The following is a 22,449-nucleotide window of genomic DNA, read 5'->3' on the forward strand; positions in this document are numbered from 1 at the left end:
GGTCGCTGCAAAAGCACTGGTTTGATTTCTGGCCAGTGCAGTGGGTTAAGGATCTGGTGCTGCCGTGGCTGTGGCACAGGTAGTAGCTGTGGCATGGATTCAGTCCCTGACCTGGGAACTTCCATATGTTGCAGGTGCAGCGTAAAATTAAAAAAAAAAAATAAAAAGAATATGTATCTATTATGTACAACTGAATCACTTTGCTGTATACCAGAAACTAACACAATATTGTAAATCAACTATACTTCAATTAAAAAATAAGAAATACATGTTAAAAGAGTACCAGCCAGTTGTTGAGGGACCCCACAAAATAAGGAAATAGGGGCCGGGAGGGGCCAGGGAAGTTGAAAGTTAATGAACAGCACGTGGCTGAAATATTGGCCACACAGAGGCCACAGCTGCAGCCTGCCTCTTACACATCATCACGGGACATGGGCCGAGGATGCTCAGACAATTCCCTGCTCACGGGATCCTAGAAAGAGGACAGCAACCTGCCCACCATCACCAACCCGTCTGGTGGGGACGGAAATGGAAAGCCCAGCCCCTCCACTCCCAGCCCCTGGCCTTGCCCAGAGCTGGTGAGCTCTTTCCAACAAAAGCCAAAGGGACACATTCCACCTTTGGGCCAGAAGTGGTCCCATCCCTTCGACGGGGCAGGGAGAAAGGACAGTTTTCCCCTTGTCTCACGGGAGATTTATTCCTTCACACACACTCATTTTCTTCTTAGTAGATGGGCCAAGAGACACACCTAATCTGAGGACATTCTACGAAACACTTGACCAGAATGTTTCAAAACTGTCAGGGTCATGAAAAACGAGGACAGACAGAAACTGCTACAGAGCAGCCAGGACGGGGCACCTGTCACGTGGTGTTGTGGGTGGGGTCCTGGAACAGAAATGGGACAGGACTGGAAAAACAGGTGAAATCCAAGGAAGTCTAGTGAGATAATGTACTGGCGCTGGTTTCCGGGCTGTGAAAATGTACGCAGGGAATAGAAGCTGTGAACAATAGCGGAGACAGAGGAACATAAGGGAGCTCTGTGTACAATCTCTGCAAATTTTATGTAGATCTAAAACTTTTTTTTTTTTTTGTCTTTTTGTCTTTTTGCCATTTCTTGGGCTGCTCCCACGGTATATGGAGGTTCCCAGGCTAGGAGTCGAATTGGAGCTGTAGCCACCAGCCTGAGTCAGAGCCACAGCAACGAGGGATCCAAGCTGTGTCTGCGATCTACACCGTAGCTCACAGCAACACTGGATCCTTAACCCACTGAGAGAGGCCAGGGATCGAACCCGCAACCTCATGGATCCTAGTTGGATTCGTTAACCACTGAGCCATGATGCGAACCCCTAAAACTTCTAAAACTGTGTGTGTGTGTGTGTGTGTGTGTGTGTGTGTGTGTGTGTGTTGGGGGTGGGGGGCTCTCTCTCAAAGCTTCCTGTCTCCTTCGAGAACCTGCTCCATTAATCCACCTCTTTCCTGCCTCTGTCATCCGTCTTGGCCCCTGCTTCACTTTTTACCAACGAACCCAGGCAGGCCTGACCATGCAAAAAAAAAAAAAAAAAAAAAAAAAAAACAACAGAAAACAAACCCTCTCTGCTTCACCCACACTGTTCCCTCTGGCTGCTCTGTGCTTTAACACCCCAGCTTGTCGCTTAACCATCAGACCCCCAAGGCCTCGCTTGCTCAGTAAAGGGTCGTTGCAAGGGCCCCGTCCCCTCCCCTGTCCCTTGCTCTTCACTCAGGATGGTGGCTGTTTCTCTGAAAGGCTTGTCTCCAAGTGTGAAGGCTTTTGCTAGATTTCACTCTGTCATCATACTTTGTGATCTCTCAGCAGGGACACCATTGAACCCTGCCTCCTCTTTGGCTCCTGAGATGCAACGTTTCCCCAAAAAGTCTCCTGCATTCCCACCTCTGCTTGAGGGAGCCCCCTCTTGCTGGAAGGCAGTCCAGGCCGCCTAGGTCAGCTGTTACCCCACCAAGAGTCCTCGGCCTCTGCCTATCCACTATATGCGACCCCCAGCATCCCCCCCACCCAGCTTCCCTGGCCCCTCCCTTCCTGTCTCACGAGCTCCTGGAGGGCAGGGTGACTTCTCCGTCATGTAGTAGCTCCCTGTCCCCTCCATACCTGGAACCAAACGGTCCTTAGTAAATAACTATTCAATCACTGAAGAATTAATTTCAGTGAAAGAGAATCTCTAAAGCCCATCAGAATTTCCTCTCCGGGGTCCCCTTCCCTTGGATAAGCCTTCTTTCCCCCTGGCTTGGCACCCAGACCCATCTTCCAATGACTCACATCCAGAGTCAGAAACTACATGAGTTCCTGTTGTGGCTCAGTGGGTTAAGAACCCGACTGGTATCTATGAGGATGCAGGTTAGATCCCTGGTCTCACTCAGTGGGTTAAAGATCCGGCATTGCTGTGAGCTGTGGCATAGATTGGCAGCTGCAGCTCTGATTCAACCCCTAGCCTGGGAACTTCCATATGCTGTAGGTGTGGCCCTAAAAAGAACAACAACAAAAAAAAAAAAAAAGTAAGGAAGAAAAAAAAAGAACAGAAACTAGAGGGGAATTCCTGTGAATCTGACTGGGAACCTTGAGGCTGTGGGTGTAGCCGGCAGCTGTAGCTCTGATTGGACCCCTAGCCTGGGAACCTCCATATGCCGTGAGTGTGGCCCTAAGAAATCGAAGAAAAAAAAAAAAAAAAAAAAAGAAAGAAAGAAAGGAAAGAAACTACAAAGAACAACTGCTTGCCCAGAGAAAATACTGAGAAAGAGCCATGAGGGTATGTGATGAATGTCATAACGAGATTTTGGGGCAAATCCACATAAGTCTTTTGAAAATAGTTTACAAGAAGACGGGAGGTTACAAGAAGTCCACACACCGCTGTCCTCATGGCCCACGGAAGGCCAGTGAGACACTCCAATTTCTGCTGAGCACAGAGGTCACCCAGTTGCCTGGGGCTTATGCCACCAGCTTAGGAGACAGGACAGCCCTGCCCCACCCCAGGCTCAGCCCTCGGCCAAGAGTTTCCTGTCCTCTCGGCGCTGAAAGCACAAGGCACCCATGCAGAGCTGCGGATTTTAGCGAGTTCCACCCAGATTTACAGGGACAGGGCCCCACATGGTACCCTGATGCGCACACTCAGGTTAAAGGAAACGGCTCCAATTCCAATAGAGGACTGAAAACAAGTCAAAGCCCAGTGTCACTCAGGGGCGCAGGGCTGCTCTGGACCCCCCGCTGGTTCCAGCTAGAACCTGAGCGGGTATTTACCAACTGCCCTCCTGATGGAGGCACGGAGGAAAGTGAAGCAGACTGGTTTAAGTGGAGGTTTCAGTGCACGTGTGTGTGTGTGTGTGTGTGTGTGTGTGCGCACACGCCTGTCTGTCTGTCTGTCTGTCTCGCACTGCATCCCACCCCTCGGGTGGAGGACAAGCCCCACTTCAAAGAAAAGTCCTCTGTGGCAAACAAACTGGGTGCTAGAGGGTTAGGTCCTCTTTCCTCTTGGTCCGCTCTTTCTCTTCTAATATGACCTGACTGGTAGTACATTTTTTCAAAGGACAAATACGCATTATGCTTTCTCTAGACAGCTGTCTTAGCTCAGAAAGTGCAGGGCAGATCATTCTCCACAACTGGTTTGCTTTGAGGCCAACATCAGACCGCAGTGGTCACATCTGCCACTGTACTGGTGACAGGAAGAGGTCGGGGGAGATGCGAGTCCTTTTTTTTTTTTTTTTGCTTTTTAGGGCTGCACCCGCGGCATATGGAGGTTACCAGGCTAGAGGTCAAATCGGAGCTGGAGCCACCAGCCTACACCACAGCTCAGAGCAATGCTGGATCCTTAACCCACTGAGCGAGGCCAGGGATCAAACCCGTACCCTCATGGTTGCTAGTCGGATTTGTTTCTGCTGCGCTACAATGGGAACTCCGAGAATGCTTTCTTTCCTATGTTTGTACCTCTGCACAGCAATGGCTATTTGGCGACTTCGAGGAACCTGTGGTCAAAGAGATGCAGCAAACCCTCCTGTGAGGGGACAGGTGGCATAACAGAAAGACCAATGGGCAAGGAGCAGGAGGCCTTGGCTCTGTCCCCTGTCACTTGCTCGCCTGTGCCACCACAGGGTGATGTCAGAACCATCTGGCAGAGTTCTAAACACACATCTACCACAGCTCCATCCCAGGGCATCCCAAGCGCTCTCGGGAAAATGCACATGTCTGCTGAGAATGGCTGACGAGTGGCTTCAGGGGCTAATCCTGGTGCTGTCACCTAGGAGCTGTGTGACACTGGGCACTTGCCTCAGCTTCTCTGCACCTCAGAGTGCCCATTTGTAAAAAATAGAGTTTGCTACCTTCCTGCCTTTGACCCAGGTTGAAGGTGAAGTTTAAATGAAGTGATAACATGTAAAACACTCTGAAAACCATGAGTGCTAGAGCCAGCCAGATTCTGTGGGGAAAACGATGACAACGCCCAGAATAAACCTTGAGAAAGACCCGAGGACAACAGCGGGGTGATTCATGGCACTCCCAGACGTCAGCTGGGCCCCCCTCTGAAGTGAGAAGGCAGCTGGGTGGGTGTGGGGGAGGGGGCTGTCTGTCTTCCGTGAGAGTCTGGGTGAGTGTGGTACGGTGGGGAGATGGGCAAAGTGACCCCCTCCCAAAGCTCCACGGGGATCAGATGGGTCGCCTGGAGAGAGGAGGGGAGGCGGGGGAGGGAGACAGCCTGAGAGTGAGGCCTCTGTCCCTGCTGGGATCCCAGGCTGCTTCCATGAGCGAATTCACTCTGCAGAAACAGGGTGTCCCCATCGTGGCTCCGTGGTAATGAATCTGACTGGTATCCATGAGGACATGGGTTTGATCGCTGGCCTCGCTCAGTGGGTTAAGGATCCAGTGTTGCTGTGAGCTGTAGGGTAGGTCACAGATGCAGCTTGGATCTGGTGTGGCTGTGGCTATGGTGTAGGTGGGGAGCTACAGCTCTGATTCAGCCCCTAGCCTGGGAACCTCCATGTGCAGAAGGTGAGGCCCTAAAAAGACCAAAAAAAAAAAAAAAAAAAAAAGTGATTAAATGAGCAAATCACACAGAGGGAGGGGATTTGACCTCTACTTCCCTCCTTTGCTAAAATCTGTATCAGCCCTGGATATTTTTTTTTTACATAATGGATTTGGGGGATCTCAGCCTAGCTGCCCCCAACACCCAGGAAGTTGCATCACAGAGGGTGCAGACCTGCCCTCCTGTCTGACGGAAGTCTCAGGAGTGGGGACGAGGGCCTCTGTGTTCACACAGGCTTCAGCGTTTAAAAACCAGTCGGGCCACCTAGACCTGTGGGCTCCGGCCTCACCCATCTCCATGGCAACCCTGGCTCAGGCTCAGGCTGAGTCACCGGCTCTTCTCCCCCTCGCAGGGCACCCTCCTCCCCCGCGCTGCTGTCTCTGGAAGGACGAAGTGCTTGGGCAGCACCAGGGATCTCGGAGCCCTGCCTTTTCTGGTCCCGCCCTCAGGACAACATCAAAACCCAAACTCCACGCTGATCACAACAAACTGCCATGACTTGCTTTTTCCTTAAGGATCACAGGCAAACCGTTCGTTCCTGGCAGAACTGAGAGGTGCCAACCAGGGCATAAGGCTAACTTCAGTCTTGTTAGAGATGGAATGGAACCCCCCCGAGATCACGCCTCCCACACCCTTTCCCCGTGAGTCTGATCATCCTGGGGGCCACCTCGTCCCCGTGGGGCTTCTGCTGAGCTGCAAATCTATGGAAGCCTGTATCCTCAGAGGCCACTGGGAGGCTTTTTCCCAGGCCAGCGGTTCTCAACATGTGGTCCCCAGACCAGCTGAAACGGCCGCACCTGGGAACTTCCTGGTTGTGCAAATTCCCTGTCCCATCCCAGACTTACTCAATTCGAGACCCGAATGAGGTGGGCCCTGGCAACCTGATTTTAAGAAGTTTCCCCAGATGGTTCTGATGCCGGCTCAGGTTTGAGAACCGCTGCTCTGAGGTCTTCATTTAAAGACTGGACAGTAGTTCCCATTGTGGCTCAGCGGGTTAGGAACTCGACTAGTATCTATGAGGATGTGAGCTCGATCCCTGGCCTTGCTCAGTGGGTTAAGGATCCAGCGTTGCCGTGAGCGGTGGTGTAGGTCATAGACATGGCTTGGATCCCACAAAGGGCATGAAGCCATGAAGTGGGGGTGTGAGCCTTCCCTGGGCGCAGGGCTCCCTGAGCTCACAGGCTCCACTGCCCTGCTGGCGCCGTAAAGCCAAGGGGGCTGGGCCTGAGGACCACCTGCTGCTGCAAGGAGACAGTGAAGGAGGAGGATATGAGCCAGGTTAAGAGGGAAGGAAGCAAGAGGTAAGAGAGACAGATACTGGCTGGACAACTCCCTCTTGACCTCACTGAGCTGGGACGTCAGTAAAGGCTCAAGTCAGAACCTGCATGTGGCCGCCAACCTTCGCCTCCACCCACAGACTCACCCCAGGAGCCCTCCTCCCCCAGAGATGCCAAACGACCTCGGTAGCCTCTGCAGCAGGGTGCACTTGGCAAAACATCCCTGATTTCTGCAGCCTGCCTTCTCCCCACGTTGAGTGTGCACGCGGATACTTCCTCAAATCACCCCAAATCCTAGGAAAACCAAATGTCCTTAAAAGGAATACATGCAGAGGCTGATGGGGAGTGACATGGTGGGTCATCTAGCTTCACTGCTGATTTGATTGTGGCTTTTCTGTCCCTTAGTAACTCCTCTAGAGGCGAGGGGAAGGAAAATAAATAAGAACAGCGGCAGCCACCACTTGAGTATCCACATGTGGCCTGCATCGTGGCAGACCTACGTTATCTCATTTCATCTGCTTGTCACACTTATTTTATAGATGAATTGGCGTCAGAGAGGTTAAGCAACTTGCTCCAAAGACACAGCCAGATCCAAGGAGCCAGCAGCTTAGAGCTGCACCCTTCCCGACACTGTGCTCCCTCCTTGCCGGCTGGTGAATGCACAGAATGGGGACCCCCAAGAACTTTCTGGGAGGGGACCAAGAGGGTAATGTGGACGTGTGGAATTTGGCCTGAACCTTACCCAGCCTGCTGGCTAGACCAGGCTGATTCAGGGCATCAGCGCCAAGGGAGGCCAGGGCCAAGGGGAAGGGCAGGCACGACCACTAACTCCTCCTTCAAGTCTGTTCTCTGTCCCCCTGTTGAAGATGGCAGAGGTGGTGGCCTCAAGCCCACCATCAGGGGGTCCCAGGGGAAACGCACCCTTCAAGGCCAGCTCTATCTTCCTTTCTTTGCTTCCTTTGGTGTCCACACAGAAGCATTGGTTACTTTGGCTCTGTCCCCTCTGGGACCTGGCTTCAAGGCATCAGAAAGTTCTGGAGAAGAGAAATCCATTCCTTTGGGGAAGCAGGAGGCGTGTATTGAAGGAACATGCCAACCTGGCCCTCCCGGGGCAGCTTTCACAAGAGGGGCCCCTGCCAACCCTGCTTCCTTATGGGCCATTTCTGGCAAAGCCCCAAACTGAGGAAATCTCTGAAATGGGCAATATGTAGACAGATGGAAAGACAAGTTCTCTAATTCACCTTCTTCTTCTTCTTTCTTTTCTTTCTTTCTTTCTTTTTTTTTTTTTTTTAGGGCCGCACCTGTGGCATATGGAAGTTCCCAGGCTAGGGGTCTAGTTGGAGCTGTAGCTGCCGGCCTAGGGCACAGCCACCACCATGTGGGGTCCGAGCCGTGTCTTCGACCTACACCACAGCTCGCGGCAATGCCGGATCCTTAACCCACTGAGCGAGGCCAGGGATCGAATCCGAATCCTTATGGATACTAGTCAGGTCCATTAACCACTGAGCCACGACGGGAACTCCTAACTCACCTTCTGAAAGCGATGAAGCCTAGTGGTAAGATTTCGGCTTTGAGTAATGCCGTGTGATGAGGCTTTGCAGAACTGAAGCCATAAGATGTGAGCGAATGTGAGAGCTTGGGGAAACCTCAACCTCTGAAAAATGCTAAGGAGAGAGGTGGCTCTTTAGGTAATAGTACCTACTCAGCAGCTGCAGCAGCTGACACCTGAGCTCTGCCATGAGCCAGGCACCTACAGGCTTTACACGAACCATCCCGATATCACTCCCCGTGACCTTGTACTACTGTACCGAGGCCGTGTGATGACCTTTCTCACACACTGGAGGAAAGTGAGGCCTAAGGACAGTCACCTCCAGGCTGCCTCCCCCAGGAACCTGCATTTCTAACAGGTCAACCCTCCCTCCCTCAACAATTCCCCTGGGTCATAAAGCCCCCTGCTGCTCTAGGTTGCTCTTTTACACAGTGTGGCACCTTGCAGGGCTCATCAACCACGACAACACCAAAATGCCACCATCCAGAGAAGCCAGGACCTCAGAGAGGCAGATTTAAACATGGTGTTTAGACCTAAACTCAGTGTTTAGTGCCCTAAACACTGAGAAGATTGTGGCACCTCCCCCACCACCTTGATAATTCAACATTAAAAACAAATCAAGGAGTTCCCGTCATGGCTCAGTGGTTAATGAATCCGACTAGGAACCATGAGGTTGCGGGTTCGATTCCTGGCCTTGCTCAGTGGGTTAAGGATCCGGCATTACCGTGAACTGTGGTGTAGGCTGCAGACGTGGCTTGGATCTGGCGTTGCTGTGGCTCTGGTGTAGGCAGGCAGCTACAGCTCCAAACGGACCTGGGAACCTCCACGTGCCGCAGGTGTGGCCCTAGAAAAGTCAAAAAGACAAAAAACAAACAAAATCAAATCAAAATTGTACAAGAAGTATAAAGAAGTTACTTGCTCCACGGTTCCTAAGCACAGGCTCAGCTGCCTGCGGACCTGGGCCTCTCTTCTGGTGAGGCAAGTGCACTTGGGGGCCTCCTGGGTGGAGGCAGGAAGGTGGCTCAATAGCGACAGCCACCAGGTGCTTTCAGCTGGCTCTGCAACTGCGCTTGAATTTCCGCCCAGCAGAGGAAAGCTTTCCTGAAGCTTCGTGCACAGTCAGAGATTTCCCGGGACAGGGAGAAGAGGAATGTGGGGAGAGTGGAGTCCTACGCCCCCTCCTCCCTTTTTTTTTCTTTCTTTTCTTTTTACGGCCGCACCTGCCACATATGGAAGTTCCCAGGCTAGATAGGAGTTTGAATCAGAACTATAACTGCCAGCCTACACCACAACCACAGCAACGTGGGATCCGAGCTACGTCTGCAACCTACACTGCGGATTGCAGCAACACCAGACCCTTAACCCACTGATTGAGGCCAAGGATCGAACCCGCATCCTCAGGGAGACAACACTGAGTCCTTGATGCGATGAGCCACAACAGAAACTCCCCTGTCGCCCCTTCTGAATCTGATAATGCTGGTGGGACTGCCTTTGAGGCAGTTCCGATCACCCCAGCCTGAGATGAAGAAACTGGCTCAGAGAGGTGAAGTAACTTGCCCACAATTACAGAGCAGGAATGCACAGCGCTGGCCAGGCAGAGGTCAGTTTCTTGACTGCTGGTCTCCTCCCCAGTGGAAGGGAGGGAGCTTGGTTCCCTCTCTGGGGACTGGCAGAGGATGAAGGGCCTGGTAAGCTTTTTCTCAGCACTCCTTTATCATGGAAATTAGGTAGCAACCTGGCCCTAACAAGACCTGCGAAATCCTTCCTTCGGAGGACTAAGCCAGAAGGCCCTTTCTGCCTCCGAGGAGCAAAGTTTTGGCCAATACGAGGTTCTGTGTTAAGTAGTTTGGGGCTGAGGGATTGGAAGAGAGGCCTCTGTCCAAGGTAACCTCCTTCTAAACAAGAAATCTCATTTCAAGTTTCCACTGCCTGCTCGCCAGACATGTAGCAGACGTCAGCCAGCCCATAAATCCATTTTCTGCTGAAAGCAGGCATTCTGATCTTAACCAAAATCATCTGATGTGGGAGACTGTTTGGGGTTGTTTTGCCTTAAATTCCAGAATACCATTGTGTACGCCTTACTAAGATGCCTGGTGATCACATAAACACACTTGTGCTGATACATTTTGGCCACGAGGACCAGCGAGCTCTCATTCCATCTGTAGATCCGGTTACCACTGGCTTGCTCGGCCCCCAGGGATGGGAGATGCCCCTTGCCCTATTCTGCCATGATCCCCCCTTCGATTAATTATTAATGAACAAATCCACCAAGTAGCTCCTATTAACCTCCATTTGTTTTGTTTTGTTTTGTTTTGGGTCACCTACAGAAGTTCCTGGCCCACGTGTTGAATCTGAGCCGCAACTGCAACCTATGCCACAGCTGTGGCAACAATGGATCCTTAACCCACTGCCACAGCAGGAACTCCTAACTTCTGCATTTTTAGAGGAGGATTGCGGGCACAGAAATTCAGTAACTTGTCCTGAGATCACATGGCAAATAGGTGGCAGAGTTACAGCTTGAATGCGGAATTGTCTGACTGCAAAGCCCAAGTTCTTCATCATTTTGCTCAACTCTTGGTCTTTTTGATCCAATCTCTTAATTGCAGGGCCAGAATTCTTCACTTTTGTCCTTTCTAGTCATATCTGATCCTATTTCAAAAGTGGCATCTTCTATCCTCAGAGGCCCCCAGAGAATCCATCTGTAAGAGCAGAGGGCCTCCCTTCTCACGACAGGAAGGCACCTGCCACAGCAACCAGGCTCTCTGGGGGAGCTGCCTGATGGGCAGAGTCTAGAGAGGGAGGCTGTGCTTCCTCTAGCTGGCCTTTGGCTGGGGAGCTCTGTCTATGTTCTTGCTGCACTGGCCAGAAACTGAGTGTGGACACAGCACTGCTCTCGGAAACAGAGTCTCCAGAGTAACTTGGTACATTTCCTTCTCATCCCAGCTTCGCTACTGCTGAAAGCTGCCCACTAGTCTCTGTCTTTGTGTCTCTTGTAGGAATGGCTCCATGGTGGACTCAGAGCCTTTGCCCTTTCCCCCACAGCACCATCCTGCTAGCAGAGGGCAAAGGGAATGAGAGGGCATCACTGCAGGCTTGTTACAGTCCTGGGCACGGGGCCCTGGTAGAGACCTGTGACATGAGGATAATGCCAGCGTCCCATATGAAGCGTCCCTCCCCAGCACTGGAAGAAAATCTAATTTCCAGTTGAAATGAGTTTTCTGGTCTCTTAAGGGTTATCTGTCTTGGAGAGTCAGGGCTATAATTCGATTGAAGAGAGGAGAGTAGACAGCTTCCCCAGGCTTGCAGAAAGGAAGCTTTAAAAAGTTTGAGCATCATAGTAACAGGTTGAAGTCCATGGCCCCACCTCCCAAGAAAGAAGGCACTTGCAGTGCATCAGGTGAGCAGGAGGAAGGATTGGGGGGATGGGTTTCTAGTCTTTGGGTGCACATTCTGCTGAGGGTGGTCTCCCACCTGTCAGAGGTGGGGCATGGATGTGAGAGGGCATGCTGCAATTGTTCATCTAGCTGGGAAGAAGTGTTTTTGTTTTTTGCTTTTTAGGGCCACACCCGCGGCATATGGAGGTTCCCAGGCTAGGGGTCGAATCGGAGCTGTTGCCACCGGCCTACATCACAGCCACAGCAATGCAGGATCCGAGCTGCATCTGCGACCACAGCTTACAGCAATGCCGGATCCTTAATCCACGGAGTGAGTCCAGGGATTGCACCTGAAACCTCATGGTTCCTAGTCGAATTTGTTTCTGCTGCGCCACGATGGGAATTCCAAGAGGTGTTTTTGATTTGGACCTCGAAATCACCATGTCTTTCGTCTATTGGAGCTGCTGTAACAAAGCTCCATGGACTGGGGAAAAGTCCAAGATCAAGGCACCAGCAGATCTGCTGTCTGGTTTGGACTTGCTTCCTGGATTACTGAGGGCTGTCTGCTCACTACAGTCTCAAAGGGTTGACAGGAGGAGGCAACTCTCTGGGGCCTCCTCTTAGGACACTAATTCCATTCAGAAGGCCCCATTCCCGTGACCTAATCATCTCAAAGGCCCTGCCTCCAAACACCCCTGCCATGGACTTTAGCGTTTAACACCTGGAGCAACACATCCAGTCTAAAGCAAACCATCTTTTAAAAAAACACCATGGAGTTCCTGTCATGGCGCAGTGGTTAATGAATCCGACTAGGAACCATGAGGTTGCGGGTTCGATCCCTGCCCTTGCTCAGTGGGTTAACGATCCGGCGTTGCCGTGAGCTGTGGTGTAGGTCGCAGACGCGCGGCTCGGATCCTGCATTGCTGTGGCTCTGGCGTAGGCTGGCAGCTACAGCTCTGATTCGACCCCTAGCCTGGGAACCTCTATATGCCGCGGGAGTGGCCAAGAAATGGCAAAAAGACAAAAAAAATAAATAAATAAAATAAAAAAAATAAAAAAACACCAAACTCCCCAAAGAAGACATGCAGATAGCCAACAGGCATGTGACAAGATGCTCAACATCGCTAATCAACAGGGAAACGCAAACCAAAAGCACAATAAGCTATCATGCCACACCTGTCAGAATGGCTTTTCCCCAAGAACAATACATAACAAGTGTTGGTGAGGCTGCGGAGAAAGGGAGCTCTGTGGAAGCTTGGTAGAAGTGTGAACTGGTACAGCCACTATGGAAAAAAGCATAGGGGGTCCTCAAAAGATTGAAAATAAACTACCGGGAATCTCATTTCTGGGTACATATCTAAAGCCCATGAAAACACTATTTCTAAAAGACATATGTTGTGATGGAGCATGATGGAGGATAATGTGAGAAAAAGAATGTGTGTGTGTGTGTGTGTGAGTGAGAGAGAGAGAGAGAGAGAGAGAGAAAGAGACTGGGTTACTTTGCTGTATAGCAGAAGTTGACAGAACATTGTAAATCAATCATAATAAAAAAATTAAAATCTTAAGAAAAAAGACATCTAAAGCCCCCCCCCAAAAAAAAGATATATGTTCACTGTGGTACTGCTTACAATAGCCAACATATGGAAACAACCTAAATGTCCATCAATAGATAAATGGATCAAGAAGATGTGATATATATACATACAATAGAATACTATTCAGCCATTGAAAAAGAAAGAAATTGTGCCATTTATGACAATGTGAAGAGATCTGGCAGGTATTATGCTAAGTGAAACCTGGAAAAACAAAACAAATGAACAAATCAAACCAAATGAAACCAAACTCAAAGATACAGAGAACAGACTGGTGGTTTCCAGAGGGGAGGGAGCTCTAGGGGGTGGGTGAAACGGGTGAAGGGGATCCAGAGGCACAAATTTTCAGTTAAGTCATGGGCAGGTGGCGTAGAGTATGGTGGCTAGAGTCAGTGATAGTGTTTTGCAAGTTTGAAAGCTGCTATTATTTCAAGAAAAAAAATTTCTGTAACTTTGTATGGTTACAGGAGGTAACTCGACTTCCTGTGGTGATTATTCTGCAATGTGAACAAATGTCAAATCATTATGTTACACACCAGAAATTAAAGGAGTGTCATATGTTAATTAAAATACGCACATATAAAATTGGTACAACCACTGTGGAAAACAGTATGGAGATACCTTAGAAAACTATACATAGAACTACCATATGACCCAGCAATCCCACTCCTGGGCATATATCCGGACAAAACTTTCCTTGAAAAAGACATATGCACCCACATGTTCACTGCAGCACTATTCACAATAGCCAAGACATGGAAACAACCTAAATGTACATCAACATATGAATGGATTAAGAAGATGTGGTATATATACACAATGGAGTACTACACAGCCATAAAAAAGAACAAAAGAATGCCATTTGCAGCAACATGGATGGAACTAGAGACTTGAAATCAGTCAAATCAGTCAGAAAGAGAAAGACAAATACCACATGAGTATCACTTATATCTGGAATCTAATATATGGCACAAATGAACCTTTCCACAGAAAAGAAAATCATGGACTTGGAGAATAGACTTGTGGCTGCCAAGGGGGAGGGGGAATGGAGCAGGATGGATTGGGAATTTGGGGTTAATAGATGCAAACTATTGCCTTTGGAATGGATAAGCAGTGAGATCCTGCTGTAGAGCACCAGGAACTATATCTAGTCACCTATGGTGGAGCAGGATAACATCAGAAAAAAGAATATGTACATGTATGTGTGACTGGGTCACCTTGCTGTACAGTAGAAAATTGACTGAACACTGTAAACCAGCTATAATGGAAAAAATAAAAATCATTATTTAAAACACACACACACACCAAACGTCTATTAAGTTGAAAAGCAACAAATTCTCAACTATGTGTGATTTTGTTCATCTTTCATTAAGAGCTTTCATAGAATTATGAAAATCAATCACTCTATTGATTCAATCACTCTAAGGTTAAAGATAAATTAAAGCTAAAATGCTATAGAAATGTTTTGAATTCACTAAAACAGTCTAATGGACCTTATTGTGTTCTTAAGCCCGTGTCAAGGATTTTCTCCTATGATCCATGTGTGGTGTTCCTGCCCTTGGACACGCAGCTCAGACTGGGAGTAAAGGGGGCACCTCCCAGCAGTGTGGAGGTAGGGACTGGTAGGAGTCACAGCCGCCACCCCCGCCCGGGTCTGAGAGGTGAATACTGGGTCCTTGAAAGTGCGCTGGGAAAGCTTTGGGGAGGTTACTTTCCCAACAGAGACATTGCTTCTGCTCCCTTGTATGATGCTGGGCAGGAGGATTGAACAGAAGGACACACTGATTGGAGATCCTGTCGTGGCTCAGCAGTTAACGAATCCAACTAGGAACCATGAGGTTGCGGGTTCGATCCCTGGCCTTGCTCGGTGGGTTAAGGATCCGGTGTTGCCATGAGCTGTGCTGTAGGCCGGCAGCTACAACTCCGATTAGACCCCTAGCCTGGGAACTTCCATGTGCCGAGGGAGCGGCCCTAGAAAAGGCAAAAAGGAGTTCCTGTCGTGGCGCAGTGGTTAACGAATCCGACTAGGAACCATGAGGTTGCGGGTTCGGTCCCTGCCCTTGCTCAGCGGGTTAACAATCCGGTGTTGCCGTGAGCTGTGGTGTAGGTTGCAGACGCGGCTCGGATCCCGCGTTGCTGTGGCTCTGGCATAGGCTGGTAGCTACAGCTCCGATTAGACCCCTAGGCTGGGAAATTCCATATGCCGCGGGAGTGGCCCAAGAAATAGCAAAAAGACAAAAAAAAAAAAAAAAAAAAAAAAAAACAACAACAACAACAACAACAAAAAAGAAAAGGCAAAAAGACAAAAAAAAAAAAAAAAAGAACACACTTTCTCCATGTCAACAGTCCCCATACCTTTCTACACAGGACCTCCTCTGGAAGCAGAGGGATCTGGCGGCCCCTCTCCTCCAAGTCAGCCGGCTTTGTCCTCCCTGCTACTCAGCCAGGCTGTGCATCACAGCTCAAGGGTCTGAGGCCCCCATGACCCCAGGGAAGTGACCCTCCCTTTCCCAGGTCCTCAAGGGCAAGGCCAGAGAAGGCCAGCTGAGCCTTCTAATTTCCACCTGGTGGGAAAGATGGAAGAACCCCGCTGTTCCTGAGCAAAGACAGATGACCCAAGCTCTGGACCAGAAGCACTGAACAGTCTGTAAATTCACTTGGAGCCCAAGTCACTCCTTGGGCAAGGATTAGGCTGAGAGTCAGCACTGCCCTTGATTACCGGGGAACCTGGGGTTCTCTAATGCCCTGCTCAGAGCCCTCCAAGCCCCCCGCCCCGCCGTCTCAAGGAACAGTGAGGCGAACCACATCGCATGGCAGAAACATGGGATTCAGGACAGAGCAGGCATTGCGTGGAAACCAAGGGAGAAAAACCAGTATGGGGTATTTGGTATGGAGAGGTCCACGGGCTGCCAGAAAAACAAAGAAGCATGGAAGGCATGTTTCTGGAGGCAGGTCTGTTAATTCATGGGATTCCCCCCAAATGTTCAGACCCATCAGTCCAGGATGACAGAATGCAGTACTTAAAAACTATCCAGAACTAAGTTTTTTTTTTTTTTTTTTTTTTTGTAGAGGGGACGGGTTACTGGATGGATGTAATTAAAATAAAATTATCTCATCTGGAGACAGGATGCTGCTTTCCACAGCTGCCTGCCATCACTTGATGGAAAATGACAATGTCCCTGGACCAGCATTACCTTTTCCATGGAATGAAACAGGCAAGCAATCTGCAGTCAGACTTGAAAAACATAAATTAAAACAAAAATGTATTCATGAGATTAGCCTTTTTTTTTTTTTTTTTTTGTCTTTTCCCTGGTTAGGGGTCTAATCAGAGCTGTAGCCACCGGCCTACTCGGGATCTGAGCCGTGTTTTTGACCTACACCACAGCTCACGGCAACACTGGATCCTTAACCCACTGAGTGAGGCCAGGGATCGAACCCGCAACCTCATTGTTCTTAGTCAGATTTGTTAACCACTGAGCCACGGTGGGAACTCCTGAGATTAGCCCTTTTGGTCTTCTGAATTCCCTCAGTTGCAAACAGGTGAACGTGGGTCCAACAGGCTCCCAGATTTTCAAACCCTCAAACCATGAAGTCACGGCTGTTCTACCGGTAAAAGGGGAAATATGGTTTCTGCAAGTCTTTGGTTGAAAAGGCCTGTGACCTTCAAAGAAAGTTCTCCTGACCCCACCCTGGGGGTGTGGTGGGGGCAGAACACAGAACATAAACATGCAGCTTCCTGAAATTTCACTTTCCTCTCCCCAGCAGACACAGTCTATCCAGAACATGCAGACGCCAAGGAGGCAACAGGACCATAGAAGCCATAGTAACCTGTGACCTCGGTCCCTCCTCCTCACAGCCAGAGGGCCCCCCCCCCCCGCCCCCGGACTTATGCTCTTTAGAAGAAAAGGTGCTTTTGTTAAGTCCCAGGTGTATTATTAAGTCCCAAACTGCACAGCCAATCCTCAAAGCTGCGCCTCCTTATAAAACTGAATCGAACAGGGAAACAAACAGACGAATCCAACACAGACACACAGCTCTGTGTGTAAGAGGGAAGATTTGCATCCAATACAGAAGGAAGATGTGAGGACACTGATGTGTAGGGTCTGAAGCCCCAGAAGATTCATTTAGCAGAGCAAGTGCCTGAGGGAGGACGGCCCTCGAAAGGGTTGCTTATCAAGGCAGGTCCAAAGTCAGGTCCGAACCAGCCAACGCAGAGGAGTAGGGTCTGGAAGGGTGCCATGGTCCACTTTGAAAAGAAAGAGGTCGAGTGCATGTTAGTGCGTGCATGCACGTGCATTTGTGCATGCATGCGTGCATGTGTGTGTGTGTGTGTGTGTGTGTGTGTGCAGGAATCTTTTCCCATCCCCCCAAATCAGGAGTCAGGTCTGTGGCTGACAACCGTTGCAGGGCACAGTCGGCAGACGGGAGAAAGCCATCAAGCGTCTGGGGCAGGGCAAGTCCTATTTTCCTGAGCAGACGCAGACACCTGGCCTCCCCTCCCCTCTCTCCAAACCTGCCAGCCTCTGTGCAAACACAGCCAGCTCTCCCGGAGCTCCCGCTGTCCGGGTGCCAAAGGTGGAAGCCATTTCAGGCAAGAGCCCCAGCTGCTTGCTCAGCCCAGCACGGAAGGCAAAGAGCTTCCGGGCAAAGTAGCAGGTGGGATGGGTGGGCTTTTCCCACCATCATCCCACTTGTCCATTCCCTGCCCGGACCCAGGATCTTGGCCTCTTAGGGTTTCTTTGTGCATAGTTTTTATCTCCAGAAGTGGGGCCACACATGAAATGGAGTCAGTGTCTTCATGGGGGAACCGCAGAGCTGGGTGGAGGGAGGAGGCTGGCAGCGATGCAGAAAGAGGGGAAGCAGTGTGGCTCTGGGTGTGCGCCTGGCCACTTTGAGGGTCTAAACTTCCACACCTCTCAGGGAGACGCCCCCACCCTCCCCACCTCCTCAACCTACTTTCCACGCATCGCTGACAACAGCCACAGGTCTACGCTGCTGTGTTCAGTGCATCACACACACTTACTCATTTAACCCACAGCAACCCCGGGGGTAGGTGCTAGAACCACCGGCTGATGGAAGAATTGAACCCAGAGCCAGTGCTCTGACCACCAGGCAGCATAACCACCAAAGGCTGAGGGCGATGAGAACAGAGAGCCCCCCAGACAGCTGGGGGGGCGGGGAAGGGACTCCAGGGTTAACAAGAAAGAGATGCAAGACTCAGGCACCGGAGGCAGAGGTCAGATGAAGCCAAGCCCTAAGCCAAGCCTGGTACCCACTGCGCATTTCATTTCCTGACTCCCTATTTTGGGTTGTGCGGGAATGTCCTTCGCTGTAGGCTGTGGGGAGCAGGGGGGGCTGGCTTCATAGACTGAGCTTCTGAAGGGACTTTTTGGGACCATTTGCTCCAATCCGTTGTGTTTTACAGATGAGGAAACTGAGGTCTGGGGCTCAAAAGGTCTCCAAGTGAGCTGGGGGCAGAGCTGGACTAACATGCATGTCCCTGAACCCCAGTCCAGGCTTCTGTCTGTATTTCTTTTTTTCTTTTTCTTTGTTTTTTGTCTTTTTGTCTTTTTAGGGCCGCTCCCGAGGCATATGGAGGTTCCCAGGCTAGGGGTCGCATCAGAGCTGTTGCTGCTGGCCTACACCAGAGCCACAGCAATGCCAGATCTGAGCCACATCTGCGACCTACACCACAGCTCACGGCAACGCCAGATCCTTAACCCGCTGAGCGAGGCCAGGGATCAAAACTGCAACCCCATGGTTCCTAGTCCTATTCGCTTCCACTGCGCCACGATGGGAACTCCTCTGTATTTCCATGAAGCTTGCCTTAGGGCCTAGGGCTGGGAGACTTCATTTCCTGGGAAAGAGAAATCCCTTGCTATTTTTGTCAGAGAGGGCGGGGACAAGGCCAGAGGCAGTGAGCAGAGGGGCCAGAGGGTGGTGGGGGTAGAATGGGAAGGCCTTGCTCTTGACCTGGCCCAGCCCTGGTCCCCACTGCACAGCTGAATCTGCCATTTGTCATGGCAACGTGTTTCCTGTCTCAACATTTTTTGCAGGGTGGGGAGGCAAAGAGGGCTGAAGGAAATGCAGAAACAAATGAAACAGAGCCGGGAAAGTTAGGCTCGCGGGATGGGGTAGGAGAGGGCATTGAGGAAACAGACTGATGGCTGGCTTGACTGCTGGTATCAGAACCCTACTTGGGGAGGGCAGGCAGTGCAGGCTGGGTTGTCACTGACGGTCCCACAGTGATGAGAGTGGGGTCCAGGGACCAGGTACACCCCTCCCTTCACTCCCGGCCCCGATCGTCCCACTGCCACTGAGGTGAGCTGCTCCTCTCTGGATGCCTACTGGACGACCCCACTCAGCATCCTCTGTCCATGAAGTGCTGGTGGCCCCTGGCCTCCTAACTCCTGCTTTTCAAGACCCACATTAGGGCTCAAACACCAAGTTTAGAAACGCCTGGTCTCAAGAAAGGGAATGATGACATCATAAGGAGCCAAGCAAATAGGTCTCTCAGGTCAGAGCTTCCCTTCAAAGCTCGCTCTCTCTTTTTAATTTTTTTGCCTTTTTAGGGCTGCACATGTGGCATATGGAAGTCCCCAGGCTAGGGGCTAAATTGGAGCCACAGCTGCTGGCCTACACCACAGCCACAGCACCTTGGGATCAGAGCCGAGTCTTCGACCTATACTGCAGCCCAGAGCAATGCAGAATCCTTAACCCACTGAGCAAGGCCAGGGATCGAAGCCACATCCTCGTGAATATTACTGGGGTTTGTTACTGCTGAGCCACAACGGAACTCCACAAAGCTCACTTCTGATAGCTTGTTGCCTCTCTCCTTCCATCCCCACCCAGCTGGGCAGAGCAGCAGGTGGTGATGGAAAGTGTCCTGGACTTGGAGCCAACCAGACGGGCATTCAAACTTATGTCTGAGGCCATTCTGCCACACGACCCTGGGTAAGTCCCTGAACCTCTCTGGGGACTCGTTTCCTGGTTGTCAGTAAAATGGGGATACTGCTTCCTGCTCTGTCTGTCACAGGGGACATGGAAGAGGACATGGCAGGCCGTAAGACACTGCACAAGGGGGTCAAGGTAGTCCTCGATTCCATTGCCTCCTAGGAGATGGCAAGGACTGCAATCCCAGCGAGCTGTAAGAAGACACACAGCACATTGCTACAGGGACCTTGATACAGAGTTACTGAGAAATAACTGATTGGAGTCAGGTAGCTGCTGCTTAGCCCGCTACATCACTTGTTACCAGGTGCCCTTGTAGTTTTTGTGATGGAGACAGAAGAGGAGAGGTCCCCTTCAGGGATGAGGGGGTCGTGGTATTGGCTGGATTCCCATGATGCTGGGCAGACTTGCCCCTCTCTGGTTCCTTCTTCCTCATGGTGAATAAGAGGGCTGGACTGGACGATTGCGCAAGTCATTCTAATTCTAAACCCAACCGTTTAGGTAGTCATTTCTGTTTCAGATGGCATGGCCCATGGGCGGCACCAAGCCCAGGCAGAGACGGCTCTGGATACCAATGGGAGTGGCAGGCCGGCAATCAGGGAAGGCTGAGCAGATACCGGGAGTGGCCCAGGGCTCCGGCAGGTGCCAGGGGCAGATAGGGGTATGGTGGCACCTTGGTTGTTGGTGGTTTCCCCCGCTCCACATCTTCATGCAGCCTCGGCAGAGAGCTGAGGAGTAACCCAGAGATTGGCAAGGGAGAGATAGCGCTAGGGAGGGGAGAGGAGATCTTAAAGGACAAGGGTGGGGTGGGGCGGGGCCAGTCCGCCTTCAACATTCTTTTCTGGTGCCAGGGGTTGGGGAGAGGAGGAAGCTAAGGCTGGCAGCTAGCTGGCTGGCTGCTGGGGCTGGGGGGAACATCAGGAGGAGGGGGTGCCCACCCCAGCAGGGTCTCCCTAAAGCTGGGCTGGGGACACCTATATTCCATCCTCACGAGGGCAGGCTTTTCAGGGCCACACCTGCGGCATAGGGAAGCTCCCTGGGCTAGGTGTTGAATCAGAGCTGTAGCCGCCAGTCTACACCACAGCCACAGCCACGCCAGATCTGAGCTACATCTGGGACCTACCTCACATCTCATGGCAAAGCCTCTGAGCCATGATAGGAACTCCTTTTTGGGGGGGAGGGGTGATTCTTGAAGGGCAGGTCAATCTCTGTCCGCTCCAGGGAGGATTAAATCTCGGGAGATTTTCCTTGGGGTTCATGGGGAAACCAGCTCCGAGGGAATAACTACATTTTTGTTAGAAGCCTCTGGTTGCATGTCCCTGCTTCTACAGCCGTCTCTCTTAAGAGTGGAACAGGGCCTGCCTTTCCAAATGCCCTCCTGACCACAGAGAAGCAAAGACTGTTCATCTGTGAGCAGGGGAGGTGGCCCGGGGATATAAAATCCTGGATTCCTTGCTTCTCTCTCTGGATGGTTCCTTAATACCATTACGTGTGGCAGGGACACTCCCCTTTTCTGCGGCCAGCCTCAGACTTCCCATTTGCAGAGAGGCTGGGAGTGGCTGGCAGCGAGACTTCTGAAGCTCCCTGGCCTGGGTCCTCCCCAGGTGACTGTCCACTCCCTGTGGCCCCGCCTGGCTGCTGGGTTGGAAGGACTGAGGCGGGCTCCTGATCTCTCCCGGAAATAGAGAAACACAGGACTCATCCCACAAAAGGTGCCCATCCGCTTCTACCTCACCTCTGCCCAGTTCTCCCCCGGTTCTCTCCAGTTCAGACACTTATCGCCCTTGGAAAAAAATCAAGACAAGCTAGTCTTGCAGGTAGTTTCGAGGGAAGCTCAGACTTTTTCTGGGTGACTCAGAAAGAGCCTGAGAGAATGGGGGCCTGAAGGTTCCTTCTCGAGATAGGAGGGGGGGATCCCAACTATCATCCAGGGACGGGGCCCGGGGGCGCGCACACACCCGTAGCCGGCGCGCCCCTTCCTCTCCAGCGTAAAGGCACCAACAACTCTTGGTTGGGCTCCCTCGGCGCCACCAAAGTCCCTAGGAGCGTCCGCATCCTTCCCTCCTCGCGGCCCCGGCCACTCCGCGGACCCCGCCCGGATGACAAGCTACACTACCCGTCACAATCCCCCTTGGCCAGGGCCTTGAGTCCCCAGCACAGGGATTCTCCGTTTCTCCCTCCTGCATTCGGAGGGACTCAGGGTAGGAGCAAACACAAATCTTCCCCCTGCCACCCCAGCTCACTACGGCCCGCGCCCCCTTCCCGCTCCGCTTCCGCCGAGCCCCGGACCAACGCGCCCGCCCCGCCCGTCTCCGCCCGGGCCGAGGAGCCCGCGGGCGGCCGCAGTGCCCTCTCTCCTCCCCCAAGAAGTCTTCCCCGCGCGGGCGGTGCCAGTTGCCGGCAACCCCCACGGCGGACGGGGTGCCCGGGACGGACAGGTGGCCCCGAAGACGAGCGCGCGGCAGTAGCCGCTCACTCACCCAGAAGATGAAGTTAAATCCGAAGAGCAAGTATTTGATACACTTAGTGCCTCCTTTGACCGGCATGGTGCGGGCTAGACTGGCCTGGGCCGGACGGGTGCGGGACGAGGGCGCTTGCGGCCGAGACACACGGGACTGGACTGCGGAGCGAAGTGCGGGCGGCTGCGGGCGGGCCTCCGGGCTG

The 22,449-nt window shown here is 51.7% G+C and overlaps 1 protein-coding gene and 1 long non-coding RNA gene across 2 annotated transcripts in view; one reads left to right on the plus strand and one right to left on the minus strand.

The window, feature by feature from the left end:
• Positions 1-22,425, minus strand: part of CD9 (CD9 molecule) — a 39,232-nt gene extending 16,807 nt beyond the window's left edge. Inside the window, 1 exon segment of the mRNA NM_214006.1 lies at positions 22,266-22,425. Coding sequence (NP_999171.1) covers positions 22,266-22,331 — 66 coding nt within the window. The 5' untranslated portion in view covers positions 22,332-22,425.
• LOC146403440 (uncharacterized) lies at positions 9,055-15,097 on the plus strand. The gene is made up of 3 exons (XR_014803931.1): positions 9,055-11,449; positions 12,544-14,672; positions 14,873-15,097. It is a non-coding gene; the product is annotated as an uncharacterized LOC146403440 (long non-coding RNA).
• Positions 22,426-22,449: the final 24 nt, after the last annotated feature.

This window comes from Sus scrofa, chromosome 5 (genome assembly GCF_054392235.1).
Source record: "Sus scrofa isolate SSC_HxYL_T2T_F1_AM1 chromosome 5, Sscrofa_HxYL_maternal_Yorkshire_Landrace_v2.0, whole genome shotgun sequence".
Lineage (NCBI taxonomy): Eukaryota > Metazoa > Chordata > Mammalia > Artiodactyla > Suidae > Sus > Sus scrofa.